At 42.9% G+C, this 13,554-nt stretch overlaps 1 protein-coding gene and 1 non-coding gene across 3 annotated transcripts in view; one reads left to right on the forward strand and one right to left on the reverse strand.

The window, feature by feature from the left end:
* LOC122431160 (translation initiation factor IF-2-like) overlaps nt 1-13,554 on the forward strand; it is a 39,926-nt gene that overhangs the window by 1,294 nt on the left and 25,078 nt on the right. The window contains exons 2-4 of one of the 2 annotated variants that reach the window (XM_043452289.1): nt 3,612-3,752; nt 6,615-6,621; nt 10,672-10,684. In XM_043452289.1, the coding sequence (XP_043308224.1) occupies nt 3,612-3,648 (37 nt within the window). In that variant the 3' untranslated portion in view covers nt 3,649-3,752; nt 6,615-6,621; nt 10,672-10,684. Of the gene's footprint in view, nt 1-3,611; nt 3,753-6,614; nt 6,622-10,671; nt 10,685-13,554 lie in introns of those variants that run through there. The other variant, XM_043452288.1, reaches the window with a different exon arrangement.
* TRNAC-ACA lies at nt 11,259-11,330 on the reverse strand. Its single transcript has one exon. It is a non-coding gene; the product is annotated as a tRNA-Cys (tRNA).

Here is a 13,554-nt window from a genome sequence, read left to right on the forward strand (position 1 = left end):
CGATGGGGCTATGTGATGGGGGATTCCCTCATTCATGCGTTCTTCACCTCTGCCAGGCTAGGGACACAAAGGTGAAATAAGACACAGACCTGGCCTTCACATGTTCCTAAATATGGTTTTTATTTTATATTTTTTAAAGGTTTATTTATTTGTGCCAAGTCTTAGTTGCAGCCTGAGGGGTCTAGTTCCCCGACCAGGGATCGAACCTGGGCCCCTTGAATTGGGAGCACAGAGTCTTAGCCACTGGACCAGGAGGGAAGTCCCCCAAGTATGTTTAAAAAAAAAAAAAAAATTAGGAAGATAACCCATGCTCAGGGCTGACCACTGTGAGCCGCTTTTGATAAATGTCTTTCTGGTTCTTTTTCTCCGAGTATATATAGGATAATCTTATTCGTTATCAACTAAAAGGTATGGACACCACCTAGAGGCGTTTTTAACAACCTCTGGCTCCTATCCTTGCTCCCATTTTTGAGCCTAGCTTCAGGACTAGCTCCAAGTCCATGGTTCCAAGCCATCTTCCACCCACATTTAATCCTCACAGCCATCCACAAAGCAGCTTTGCTTTGCAGATGAAGAAACAGGAGACTCAGAGTCTAGAGTCTCACTCAAGGCCATTCGTTCATTTGCTTATCCAGTTATTCAGAAAGCATTGACTGAGCCTGTCCTGCGAACCAAGCACCGGACTAGGGATACAGAGGCTGTGTTACGTAACACGGCCCTGGAACGTTCTGTTCCCCACTTCCTAGGAGCTCTCAGTCTACTGGGTCTACTCTGGGAAGACAATGCAATCCTATCACATTATGACTTGTTGGGCCCTAGGAACTTTTGTCTCCGAGTGTGTGTGTGTGTGTGTGTGTGTTCAGTCGTGTCTGATTCTTTGCAACCCCATGGACTACAGCCCACCAGGCTCCTCTGTCCATGGAATTTTCCAGGCAAAAATACTGGAGTGGGTTGCCATTTCCATCTCCAGGGGATCTTCCTGACCCAGATATTGAACCTGCATCTCTTGTGTCTTCTGCATTGGCAGGCAGATTTCTTTACCACTAGCACCACCTGGGAAGCCTTTGCCTCCATGGGAATCTTCTAAAGAAAATTTAAAAAATGATTTAATGGATTTTTATGGGTCCAACAAATTTTTTTTTCTGATGTGAGAAAAAATAACATTTTCTTTGACCCTTAAAGTTTTTTTTTTCTTCTGATTTTTAAATAAGTTAAAACATTCTCATGACCCTCTAAGATTATTGAGGACCTGACACTGTGTTCCCAGTGCCCAAAGGCTAGCCAGCCTTGATAGAATACAGGGTGACAAATGCCAAGGAAGAGGTCCCAAGCAACTAGGGGAGAATTTTAGGCAAAGTATGGCTTGAGCCAAGTCTTAAAAGACCAGGAGGTGTTGCCAGGATGAGAAACAGAGGCAAGGAAGATCTAGGGTGAAGGAAAGTCCCACGAGGCAGAAGAAGAAAGAGCAGGGACAAGAGCCTGGGGTGCCTTGCTGTGAGTCCTTGAGTTTGTCCCCGAGGTTTGGAGAGTGCCTGGAGCCTCAGGAGGCAGCCCTGAGAATACAAGGGAGGAGGAAGTGAAGAGAGAAAGGTTGGGCACAGCTGGAGCCATCCACACTGGCCACAGAAAGGCAACAGCTGTAGGGCTGATGGAGAAGATGCCAAAGATTTGAGCAGGGTCCCAGCACGTCATGGTGCTGTCTTCCTGCACACAGGGGTGCTCGAGGGGGATGTGAAATGCTACCTGTTTCCTTAATTCTATCTCAGGATAAGTCAGCACACCTTGGGGGGTAAGTAATGGAAAACACAAATTGGATCAGTATTTTTTTAAAGGAGGGGAAGTGTGTATTTATTCATGGAACTGACAACTACAGAAGAGGTTTCTTCAGATGTGACTTGACCCAAGGCTCAGCAACATCACCGTGATCTTAGTGTTTGTCTGTGTCTCTTTGCTTTTACCCTGCTTCCCCCTTTACTGGTTCCCTTTCAGACAGGTCTTTCAAACGATGGCCCCTAGCAGCTCCAGATGTATGACTTCACCACGCCAAGGCCCTCAGAAAAGAAAAAGATCTTCCTTTCTCCCCCAGTGTGAACAAAATCCCAGGTCTAACTCTCATTGGCCTGAACTGGATCACATGCTTAATCACATGCTTATCCCTCAACTAATCACTGTGGCGCACGGGATGTGCCATTCCCCTATGCCTGAGATCAGACACCCATTCCCAGAGGAATCAGCACGTGGACTGAGATGGGCAGATGTAAAGTAAAACCATATGAAGTTAACAAAAGAAGGGATGCAGAATGACAGAAATGACAGATGTCTAGTCACTCATGTTGAGAATACATTGTCATTCCAGCTTCTAGCAAGACAAGGATGAGGTACATTTGTGGAGCAAGGCACATGCAGGGGTCATGTCTCCTGTTCTCTCCATCACAGTCCTGCTGGAGCTGGCTCTCCTTTGGCTGTCTGCACAGCTCATCCCTCCCCACCCAGAGTGGGAGCTCCCAGCAACCATCTTTCCTCCACACGTTCCAGCTCAAGAGCCTAGAAGTAGCAGTCCAGCAGGAGAGTCACCCTGACCCATGCAAGGCCAATCAGATTCTCTCTCCCAACACTTCAGGATTTCCAGGCAACTGGATGACGTCACAGGGTGCATCGATCAGGACCAGCCCTCTCACAGCCTGAGGAACAGAGTGAGAAGACCTAGACTGTGGAAAGGCGAGAAGAGGCCATTGTACCCTTCCCATTTCCAAACCCTGAAGAAGCCTCGTTACTCTCCTACTTGGGTTTCTTGGGACACATCCCCTTTTTCATTTCCTCAAATTAGTTTCTGGTTTTGCAACAAAAAGCACCTATTATGTGCCAGCAGTGACTATAACACATAGCCCCTCCCCTCACAACAGTACAATTTTCTTACAATTCAGTAAGAAAACCTCATCATATAGTTTAAAGAAAAAAAAGTCAAAGGTTAAGACTAGGCAATTCACAGTCCAGGAATGACAGGTGGCCAGCCAAGAGTAGCTTGACTTTACTTGCGTTCAGGGAACTTCTGATTAAACAGCAAGAGGACCTCCCTGGCAGTCCAATGATCGAGACTCTGCACTTCCACTGCAGGGGGCACAGGCTCAATCCTTGGTTGGGGAAGTTCCACATACCGCGCAGTGTAGCAAAAAAAATAAATAAAGCAAGATACTATTAGCCACTTGTCTGATTGGCAAATATTTTAAAGTTTGATACTATCAGAAATGGGGAGGGTATGAAGAAAGGGGGACACCCAGCTGAGAATGTGTCAACTAGTAGGGCCACTTTGGAAAGCAATTTGGCCAAATTGCTTTACTTATGAATCTAAAAATGTGCAATGTGGTATCCTGGATTGGATGCTGGAACAGATAAAGGACATTAGTGGAAAAGCCAGTGTTACAGACTGAATTGTGTCCCCTCCTAAACTCATATGCTGAAGACCTAACCTCCAATGTGACTGTGTGTGGCGACAACCTTGAAAGAGGTAATTGAGGTTAAATGAGATCGGAAGGATAGAATCCTAATCCCATAGCACTAGTGTCCTCTAAGAGGAAGAGACACCAAAGCGCTCTCTCACTCTCCCCATGCAGGTGTGCACAGAAGAAAAGCCACGTGAGGACACAGTGAGAAGGTGGCCATCTGCAAGCCAAGGAGAGAGACCTCACCAGACACCAACGCTGGAGGCACCTTGATCTCGGACTTCCAGCCGCCAGAACTGTGAGAAAATAAATGTATGTTGCTTAAGTCACCCAAGTCTATGATACTCTATTATGGCAGCCTGAGAAGATAATACAATTAATGAAATCCAAATAGGGACCTTCCTGGTGGTCCAGTGGCTAAGGCTTCGCACTCCCAATGCAGGGGACCCAGGTTCCATCCCTGGTCAGGGGACTAGATGCCACATGCTGCAACTAAGAGTTTGCATGCCCCAACTGAAGAGCCTGCACGCCACAACTAAAAAGATCCCGAGTGCTACAGCTAAGACCCGGTACAGTCACATAAATAAATATTTTTTAAAAAAGAAAGAAATCCAACTAAAGTCTGGAGTTTAGTTCACAGTAGTAATATGCAAATGTTGGATTTCTTGGTCTTGACCAATGTACTATGACAACATAAGATGATACCATTAGAGGAAACTGGTTGAAGAATATATGGGGACTGTCAATACTCTTACAACTTTTCTGTAAATCTAAAATTGTTCCAAAATTTTTTAAAAATTTATTTGCAAAATGCCCATACCCTCTGATCCAGCAATTCTATACTATAGAGAAACGTACATGTACAGGAATCATAAATAAAGGGTGTTCCTTGCAGCATGGCAGGTAATGACAACTCAGGAATTACCTAACTGTCCTTCAGTAGGAAAAGAGCTAAATAAGCCAGAGAATGTTCATGCTATAAACATTATGTGGCAGTAAAAAAGAATGAGGTAGAGCTATGTGTATAAAAGTAATAAAAGTAAGATGCAGAAGGGTTAAGTTATTCAATAAAATATTATTATGAGACAAAGGGGAAGAGTAGGAGGAGCTGGAGCTGCCTGGAGGCTGCTGGGGCTGACTTGTGGGCAGGTGGGCAACTCTACCCCCTTGGGCACTCAGCACTCTGCCCATTGGGCATGCTTCCTCCTTCCTATTTATCTGTTTTCATTCTTCTCCTTAACTGTTCACTGAAAAAGTCATTGTATTTCCTTAGCTTATATTGCCCAACTATTAGGGAAAGAGACACCTTTCTGACTATCTCTCCACTTACTCCTGTAATATATACCCAATTGCTATTACTTGTAGGTGGCCTTCAGGAAGTTCTGTGAAACAGCAGCCCTCCAATGTCATTTTCTCTATAATTGAGGATTCACCCAGTGTTCAAAGCTGGCAGCAGTGTGGGGATACCTAGAAGCTGCCACTTGAACTATTGGGACATTCACATCATTTGGGAGGGGGGCTTCTACCGGTTTTATCATGTTGGGGAATGTCAATTGTCCCCAACATTCCGTGTCCGATCACACAAATGCTTTTAGATTCTAACTCCTAAGCTGCTCTTCTCTACTGACCAAACCCATTGCACAGCCCATTGTTAAAAGATACTGAAGTATATTAAAATTTTAGAAATTTATTTGAGCAAAAATCCATTTGAATTGGTCATCATCAAGTGGAAGTGGTTAGAAGCACTCCATAGATAGAAGCTGGGGAAAAACTTTTATAGAGAAAAGGTGGAAGCAAAGTAAAGAAATTATTGACTGACTCTAGTTGAAGCGCTGCTGCTGCTACTACTGCTGAGTCACTTCAGTTGTGTCTGACTCTGTGCGACCCCATAGACGGCAGCCCACCAGGCTCCCCCCGTCCCTGGGATTCTCCAGGCAAGAACACTGGAGTGGGTTGCCATTCCTTCTCCAATGCATGAAAGTGAAAAGTGAAAGTGAAGTCGCTCAGTCGTGTCCGACCCTTAGTGATCCCATGGACTGCAGCCTACCAGGCTCCTCGGTCCATGGGATTCTCCAGGCAAGAGGACTGGAGTGGGGTGGCGCTAGTTGGCTCTTAATGATTGGTTGTTAGGTTTTGTTTACATAACCTTGAGGTATTTACAGGTTTACATTTTGGTTTGCTTACATAGGTGCTGAGACATTGGAGCCACCGCAGTCCAATGGCCTCCTTGTTTAATTTAACAATTCCCCCTTTTGGTCATTTAGAGGATGAACAAATTTAACAATTCCCCCTTTTGGTCATTCAGAGGATGAACAAGAGTTTGCTGTTAGACCCAATCTCAGTCACTATGAGAGTTAAATTGCTCTTATCGGTTAATGATGTCAGATCCATAGGTGAACTGCCTTTGCTGTTTATCCCATTGTACATCTTGTTTCTGTTTCTCCAAGCTCAGTGAGACCATCTGATTTGCTGCTGTTGGTTGCAAATATGCATTTGAGATCTTTGACACAACATAGCCCACCAAGGAGACTATAATGATGACTCTTTGTCTGTGTGTGTATGTGTGTGTTCATCACCCAGTCGTGTCTGACTCTCTGCAACCCCATGGACTATAGCCTGCAAGGTTTCTCTGTCCATGGAATTCTCCAGGCAAGAATACTGAAGTGGATTGCCATTCCCTTCTACAAATAATGATGACTACTAGGGGATAATACCAAAAGACTGAAATATACTTCTTAGCCAGGGCCACATGAACCTAGTATCAAATAAATCAAAGAATGTACCTGATATGGTACCAATCCATTTTAACCAAGTAGTTTGTTTGTTAATTTCTTGTATTTGAGTTTTTACAATACCAGAGGTGTTAATTCAGTTACAGCTGGAGGTATTAGCTATGGCGCAGACCCTTTGTTCAGTCAACAAATAATCTAAAGCAGTTCTTACTATCTGAAATCACCTTAGCTAGAGAGCCCAGGTACTTTTGTTGTGCAGCCAAGGCCTTAGTGGTGGTAGGCTCAGCTATCACGGCCAGAGTTAAAGATAAGCTCCTAATCATATGTTTGTTTGTACTAACTCTGAGCCGTGAAAGAAGGGACTGTCCAGATGATCCCCATCTGGAGATATTAACATCTGCTGACAAACTTCTTTTTCGTCCATAGTATAAATTCAAGGGAGTGGGCCAGTGTTGAGTTTCTGAGGTGTTATAGAGGGAAAGTGAAACAGTAAATGCAGCAAGACCATGGTGCCGTTTCATTCTCCAGCTGTCAAGGCAATGAGCTGCTGAAGCATGAGGGCTAATACCCAAACTTCTGCATGCCAAAGCCAGGAAGAATACCTAGGACTGCTTCAGAAGTATTATCATTTGTGGACTCCTTGGTTGGTTAGCATCATTTTACCAAGACCCAACATGGTAAAAGACCACCTAAATGTATAGGTCTGTCAGCAAACTTACAAATGATTTGATACATTGGCTGTTTTGCAGTGTCTTTTTTTTTTTTTGCCATGTCTTTTATATACATATTCAGTGAATCTCATATTCCATCCCCGGATTGGGTTAAATTGAGGCAAGAAACAGGGATATGTGGAATTAGTATTTTAACTTTATAAAAAGGACCTGTGGAACAAGTTAGGTACACAGTGGCATTTGGGATTCCAGTGAAATTACTTCTAGGGTAAACTAAGGGGTCTCTCCCGTCATGGGCTGATTTTGGTTTAACATGAAAAATCCAGCAGTTAGTTCAGTTTCCTGCATTAGCTATGGTTGGTGAATCCTAACCATAGTGTTATCTTCCCATGCATTAAAAGAGAGAACGCAGACAGCAAATAGGCAAAAGAGATAAAGACTTCATATTGGAGATATCGATTTTGATCTGTAATCTAGAGAGAGCTATTTACCTCAAGATGTCATTTGCTTCTGGGGAGGGATCCCCCTGTCAATTTTAACTTTAGATCTCTGGCTAGGATGTAGTTCCAAGACTCTGGAGGACCACCTTACACCTGGGAGATGTGGACCTAGGGTTCGAGTCTCTGAAGTTTGACTACTATCTGGGTAGTGAGGCAAATATAGATGGTCTCTTCTAATAAGGTTCAAGGGTAGTCTTTCTTAGATGTTACCAGAATACCCACCCTCCAGGTTCTAAAATGTAGAAGCTTCAACCATCTGTAGAAAAGTCATGGAAAGCTTCTTTTACCTGGTAGAAATTTGCGTTAAAGCTTTACAATACTGAATCATATCAGAATTTGAGTCCAGGAGACAGATGTGATTCTATCATCAAGGGTATCAGTCTTCCCATTACTATTTCATAACGCATTCCTTTATCCTTTCCCATAGGTGTTGATCTAATCACCATACCCAGAAGATTCCTCCCCAGAGGCAAATGACATCTTGAGGTGGTAGACAGCTCTCCCAAGATCACAGATCAAGGTCTTTATCTCCAATACTGGAACTCTAGGCAAGGGCAGTCCAATTGATTCTGTTAATTTAGCTAGCTTTAGTATTTTTTTAATATTTATTTATTTAGCTGTGTTGGGACTTGGTTGCAGCACACGGGATCTTTTTGTTACAGCACCCAGACTCTCTAGTTGTGGCTGAGAGGTTTGATTGCTCCCCAGTGTGTGGGATCTTAGTTCCCTAACTAGGGATTGAACCCTTGTCCCCTGCATTGCACAGCAAATTCTCAACCACTGGACCACCAGCAAAGCCCTAGCTAGCTTTAGTTTTAAGACACCATTTATTTGTTCAACTTCACCAGGTCACTAAGGACAATGATAATGCCTTTGAGTCAGCAGTGCTTTATTTGTTTAATTATTTGTCTGACGAAATGAGTTCCCCTCTCATTGGAGATTTCTCAGGGGAAGCCCCATGAAGGAAATATATTTTCTAAAAGTTTCTCAGCTATAGTTATGCCATCAGCCTTTCTGCAGAGGAAGGCTTCAATCCATCCTGAGAACATACAAGCAATTACAAGAACATATTGATAACCATCCATATAGTCAAAGCTGTGGTCTTTTCAGTAGTCGTGCATGAATGTGAGAGCAGGACCATAAAGAAGGCTGAGTGCCAGAGAATTGATGCTTTCGAATTGTGCTGGAGAAGAGTCTTGAGAGTCCCTTGGACAGCAGGAAGATCAAACCAGTCAATCCTAAAGGAAATCAGTCCTAAATATTCACTGTAAGGACTGATGCTAAAGCTGAAGCTCCAGTACTTTGGCCACCTGATGTGAAGAGCCAACTCATTGGAAAAGATTCTGATGCTGGGAAATATTGAAGTCAAAAGGAGAAGGGGATGGCAGAGGAGATGGTTAGACAGCATCAGCGACTCAATGGACACAAATGTGAGCAAACTCCAGGAAATAGTGAAGGACAGGGGAGCCTGGCATGCTCAATCCATGGGGTCACAAAGAGTCGGACATGACTTAGCGACTGAACAGCAGCAATTGTAACCCACTGAGAGAGGCAGTTGAATTAAATTCATTTGTAAGTGTTCAAATGGCTTGCTCAGTAGATAATGGGAATGCCCCATCTAATACCTTAATAGTCTTGCCAGGGTTATGGATTTGACACGTCAGACATTGGTGGTAAACCAGATTTGTGTCCTTGGAGTAGTCATTCCACCAATTCTTTTTCATAATTCGGATCATTTTATCTGTGCAACAATGAGATGCAGAATGTAGGGCTTTTAGTAATGGCATTTTCAAGGATTCAGGAAGAACGAAGCAACTGTCCAGGCCCACAGTAAATTCTTGTATAATGTCAAATTTGCACGCTTGTTGACCCCAAGATTGTTGCTCCAGCTCAGATGCCTAACTTTGTCTTTTATATAAATTATCATAAATAATTTGGTTAGAATTGATCTTACAGAGTTCATTCAGGTTGTGTCTTGGTACAGTTTTGGCGCATACTGATTTAGCCTGGAAGTCTGCCACAGCATTTGCCTGATAATCATGTTCTGTCTTTCTAGTATGAGCTTCAGTTTTAATAATTGCAATTCAGTTACACAATAGAATGACAGAGAACAGTTTCATTTATTCAGGGCCCATTTTTTCATCAGCCTTCCACTAGTAGTGAGGAACCTGTTTCCATAACAGACCAGTCATGCACCACCCCAAAAGCATGTTTGCTGTCAGTATAAAGGTTTACTGATTTTCCTTTGGATAACTGACAACTCCGAGTGAGAGCATATAGTTCTGCTGGTTGAGCAGAGTTAAATCGGGAAAGGCTTCCCCTTTGCCGTAAATCCTATTGAGCTGTCATGGCATATCCTGCTTGATTTTTCCCCTTTGCATTCTTAGCATAGGACCCAGCAACAAGTATCAAATCTTGGATTTTTAACGATGTATCCTGTATGTCAATGCAAGGGGTCAATAACCACACCGCCGTGTCTACAAATTACCATGATCTGTACCATCATCTGCAAGGGCGGCAGAGTTAAGAAAGTTGTGGTGCTCGAGATGCTTAGAAAGTGAAAGGAGAAGGGTCTCATGTGAGTCTGCTTGCTGAAAACTGTTGAGTCTGAGGGGAGTTTAATAGACTGAACAGCATGAGGTACTTGAAAGTATAAGTCATATCCTAATACCAATTCACCTAAGTCTTCCACTAATTTAGCTGCTATGGCTACTGCTTTTAAACAGTTTGAATATGCTCTGGCTACTGGGTCTAACTGTAAGTTATAGGAAGCAATAGCTCTGTTTTCCTCCATGTTCTTGTGTTAGAGTTTCTGGATCCTGGTTATCACTCATCGATAAATAAGATGAAAGGTTTGGGGGCTCTAGGGCTGGAGTTCATTGCAGGGCTAATTTTAGTTGGCGATGAACTTGCTCATGATTATCTTCCCAGGGTTAAGCTCTGGAATTGAGATCCTCGCAAACTCATACAGGGGACTTGGCGATCAGAGAAAAATTTGGAACCCAAGATCTACAATATCCTGCAAATCCTAGGAAACTCCTATTTGTTGTTTAGCCATTGGTCTGGGCAAGTTGTGGATAGTCTCTCTTTTTTCAGATGAAAATGAAATGCCCCAGCAGATGAATGGATAAGAAAGCTGTGGTACATATACACAATGGAATATTACTCAGCCATTAAAAAGAATACATTTGAATCAGTTCTAATGAGGTGGATGAAACTGGAGCCCATTATACAGGGTGAAGTAAGCCAGAAAGAAAAATACCAATACAGTATACTAACGCATATATATGGAATTTAGAAAGATGGTAACGATAACCCTATATGCGAGACAGGAAAAGAGACACAGATGTATAGAACAGACTTTTGGACTCTGTGGGAGAAGGCGAGGGTGGGATGATCTGAAAGAATAGCATTGAAACATGTATATTATCAATTGTGAAACAGATCACCAGTCCAGGCTGGATGCATGAGACAAGTGCTCAGGGCTGGTGAACTAGGATGACCCAGAGGGATGGGATGGGGAGGGAGGTGGGAGGGGGGTTCAGGATGGGGAACACATGTAAATCCATGGCTGATTCATGTCAATGTATGGCAAAAACCACTACAATATTGTAAAGTAATTAGCCTCCAACTAATATAAATAAATGAGAAAAAAAAAGAAAAGGAAATGCCTTCTGCACTCTAATTGTGCTCTAGGTAGTAGACCACTTCCTTTGAGAATCAGAGATTTTTCTTGAGGTCTTAGGGCCTTTACAAGCTAATTACTGTAGTTTTTTTTGTTTTGTTTTTTTTTGTCGCTCAGTCGTGTCCGACTCTTTTCGACCCCATGGACTGTAGCCTACCAGGATCCTCAGTCCATGGGATTTTCCAGGCAAGAATACTGGAGTGGATTGCCATTTCCTTCTCTAGGGGATCTTCCCGACCCAGGGATCGAACCTGGGTTTCCTGCGTTGTAGGCAGACGCTTTACCATCTGAGCTACCAGGGAAGCCCTGTAATAGATAAATCTATTTCTGAGTTATCCTTTGAAGTGGAACATAGCAATAAGTTATCTACATAGTGAATGAGTGTAGAGTTCTTAAGGAACTGAAAGGTGACCAAGTCTTGATGTAAAACCTGTGAAAAATAAGATGGGGCTCCAGTGAATCTTTGTGGCATTACAGTCCAGGTATGGTGTTGGTTTATTCCAAGTGAAGACAAATAAATGTTGATCATCTTTGTCAACTGGAATACTAAAGAAAGCAGAGCTAAGATCCACTGCTGTGAACCATTTTGAGCTTGTAGGTACATTAGATAACAAGGTCTTGGGATTTCGAATGGCATGGAAACTTAGCATCATAATTTTATTAATTGCATGCAGACCCCAGACAGATCTCCAGCCTCATCCATTTGGTTTTCTGATGAGTAAGATCAGAATGTTACAGAGACTACTGCATGGAATTGTAAGTTCTTTCTTAATTAAGTCTGTATTTGGTGAGAGCCTTAGGAAAGCTTCTGGTTTTAGTGGATAGTACAGCAATTTAGGCAGGAGTTTGGAATGTTCTGTTTGGATTTTTTATGGATTCAGTGCTCTTAATTTTGCCTGTGTCACTTGAGGAAGAAGCATACAGGCATTCAGGCACTCGTGAGAGTTAAGGGTTTTCGTACTTTAGAGTCTCAGTTCCTGCTTGCAGAGAGCAGGACACCTCAGGTTCAGGGGAGTCAGAAAATTCTAAGATCGTTTTACCTTCTGTGTTAAATTTTATATAACTCTTCATTTTTAGAAAGCAAACCTCATCCTAACAGGCTTATGGGGGCCATGTCACACAGAAGGAAAGTATAGTTTTCCAAAAATGTCATCTGGTTCAGTTTAGGTTAGACACAAATACCCTTTGCACTTGGTTAGAAACCCCCAATATGGAAATATTCTCTTTACTCCAAGGGAGTTGCTGCTTTATAAAAGGAAGTTTTAATAGCGATAAAGTGGCAACAGTAAACCCCAATACTGAGCAGTATTCCCCACTGTTTATCTTAGGTTCCATTCGCTCATTTAGAGGAATCCTGGGGAGCAACTTACAGGAGGACCCCTCAGAGCCCCATCAGTGTTTATTATTACTTCAGTAATCAAAGTTTTTGAATTCCCCCAATGGAAAAGCAGTCTGGATTAATAAATGGAGGTCTGTGAAACAATGGGATCTGCAGGGGGCATTGCTTTTTTCAGTGCCCCAGTTGTGTACAGTGAAGGCAGACACTTCAGAGCAGAGTTCTATTCCTGAATGGGGGATCTCTAGTTTCTGGCTTGAAATGTGTTTGTGGAGGTCTCCTTGGACCTTGGAGTTGTTATAACTTCAGGGCCACAAATTGGTTGGCTTTTTTAATTTTATCTTTCTCCAAGGTTTTTTCAAAATGCTTAGTTAGGTCTATTTTTTTTTTTTTTTTTTTTTAGCTAGGTCTATTAATTCAGCAAGAAAGGTAGCTTCCCAGCCCAGCTCGTGTCTCTTAACTAGGCTACTTGGTTCAGCCAGAGCTTCTTTTTTTTTTTTTTTTCAGAGCTTCCTAATGAATAAGGAGGTAAGGGTGTTTTCTGACCCTGCATTAATAAAGAATGTTTCACAAACAGGGTTTCCAATTTTTGTCTTATAATCTGAGACTGCTTCACTCTTTTCTTGTTTGTTTGCAAGATTGATAGACCGGTCAGTCTCTCTGGGAAATGCCTTATCCATACTTACAAGTAGGTCTTCAGCTATTTTTCTAGTGCCTTTTGGGCCATCTGTAGCAAACCACGGTTTGTATGTAGGTCTTTATCATCAGTTTCGGGATCTTACCATTTGGCTTCAGTCATCCATTTGGGGGCATTACCACATCCTGATTAATTTGAATAAACTGGCAGAGGTCCAGGAGCCCCATATGGTAGGCTCTAGTTCGAATTCTAAATTCCTCATAAAAATTTTGAGGATTCTCTTGAGGGTCTGGAGAACTTTGATGATGGCTCGGCTTCAGCCTTTGACCAGGAGAAAAGATGGTTACATTTGGTATTCCAGGCTTAGCAAAGGGCCTCACTTTCAAAGGTAAGTGAGGGGACTTCCCTGGTGCCTCAGCAGTAAAGAATCCACCTGCCAATGCAGGAGACACAGGTTTGCTCCTTGATCTGGAAAGATCCCACATGCCCTGGAACAACTAAGCCCACGCACCATACCTACTCAGCCTGTGCTCTGGAGCCCAAGAGCTGCAAC

This window comes from Cervus canadensis, chromosome 29 (assembly GCF_019320065.1).
Source record: "Cervus canadensis isolate Bull #8, Minnesota chromosome 29, ASM1932006v1, whole genome shotgun sequence".
NCBI classification, from domain to species: Eukaryota; Metazoa; Chordata; class Mammalia; order Artiodactyla; family Cervidae; genus Cervus; species Cervus canadensis.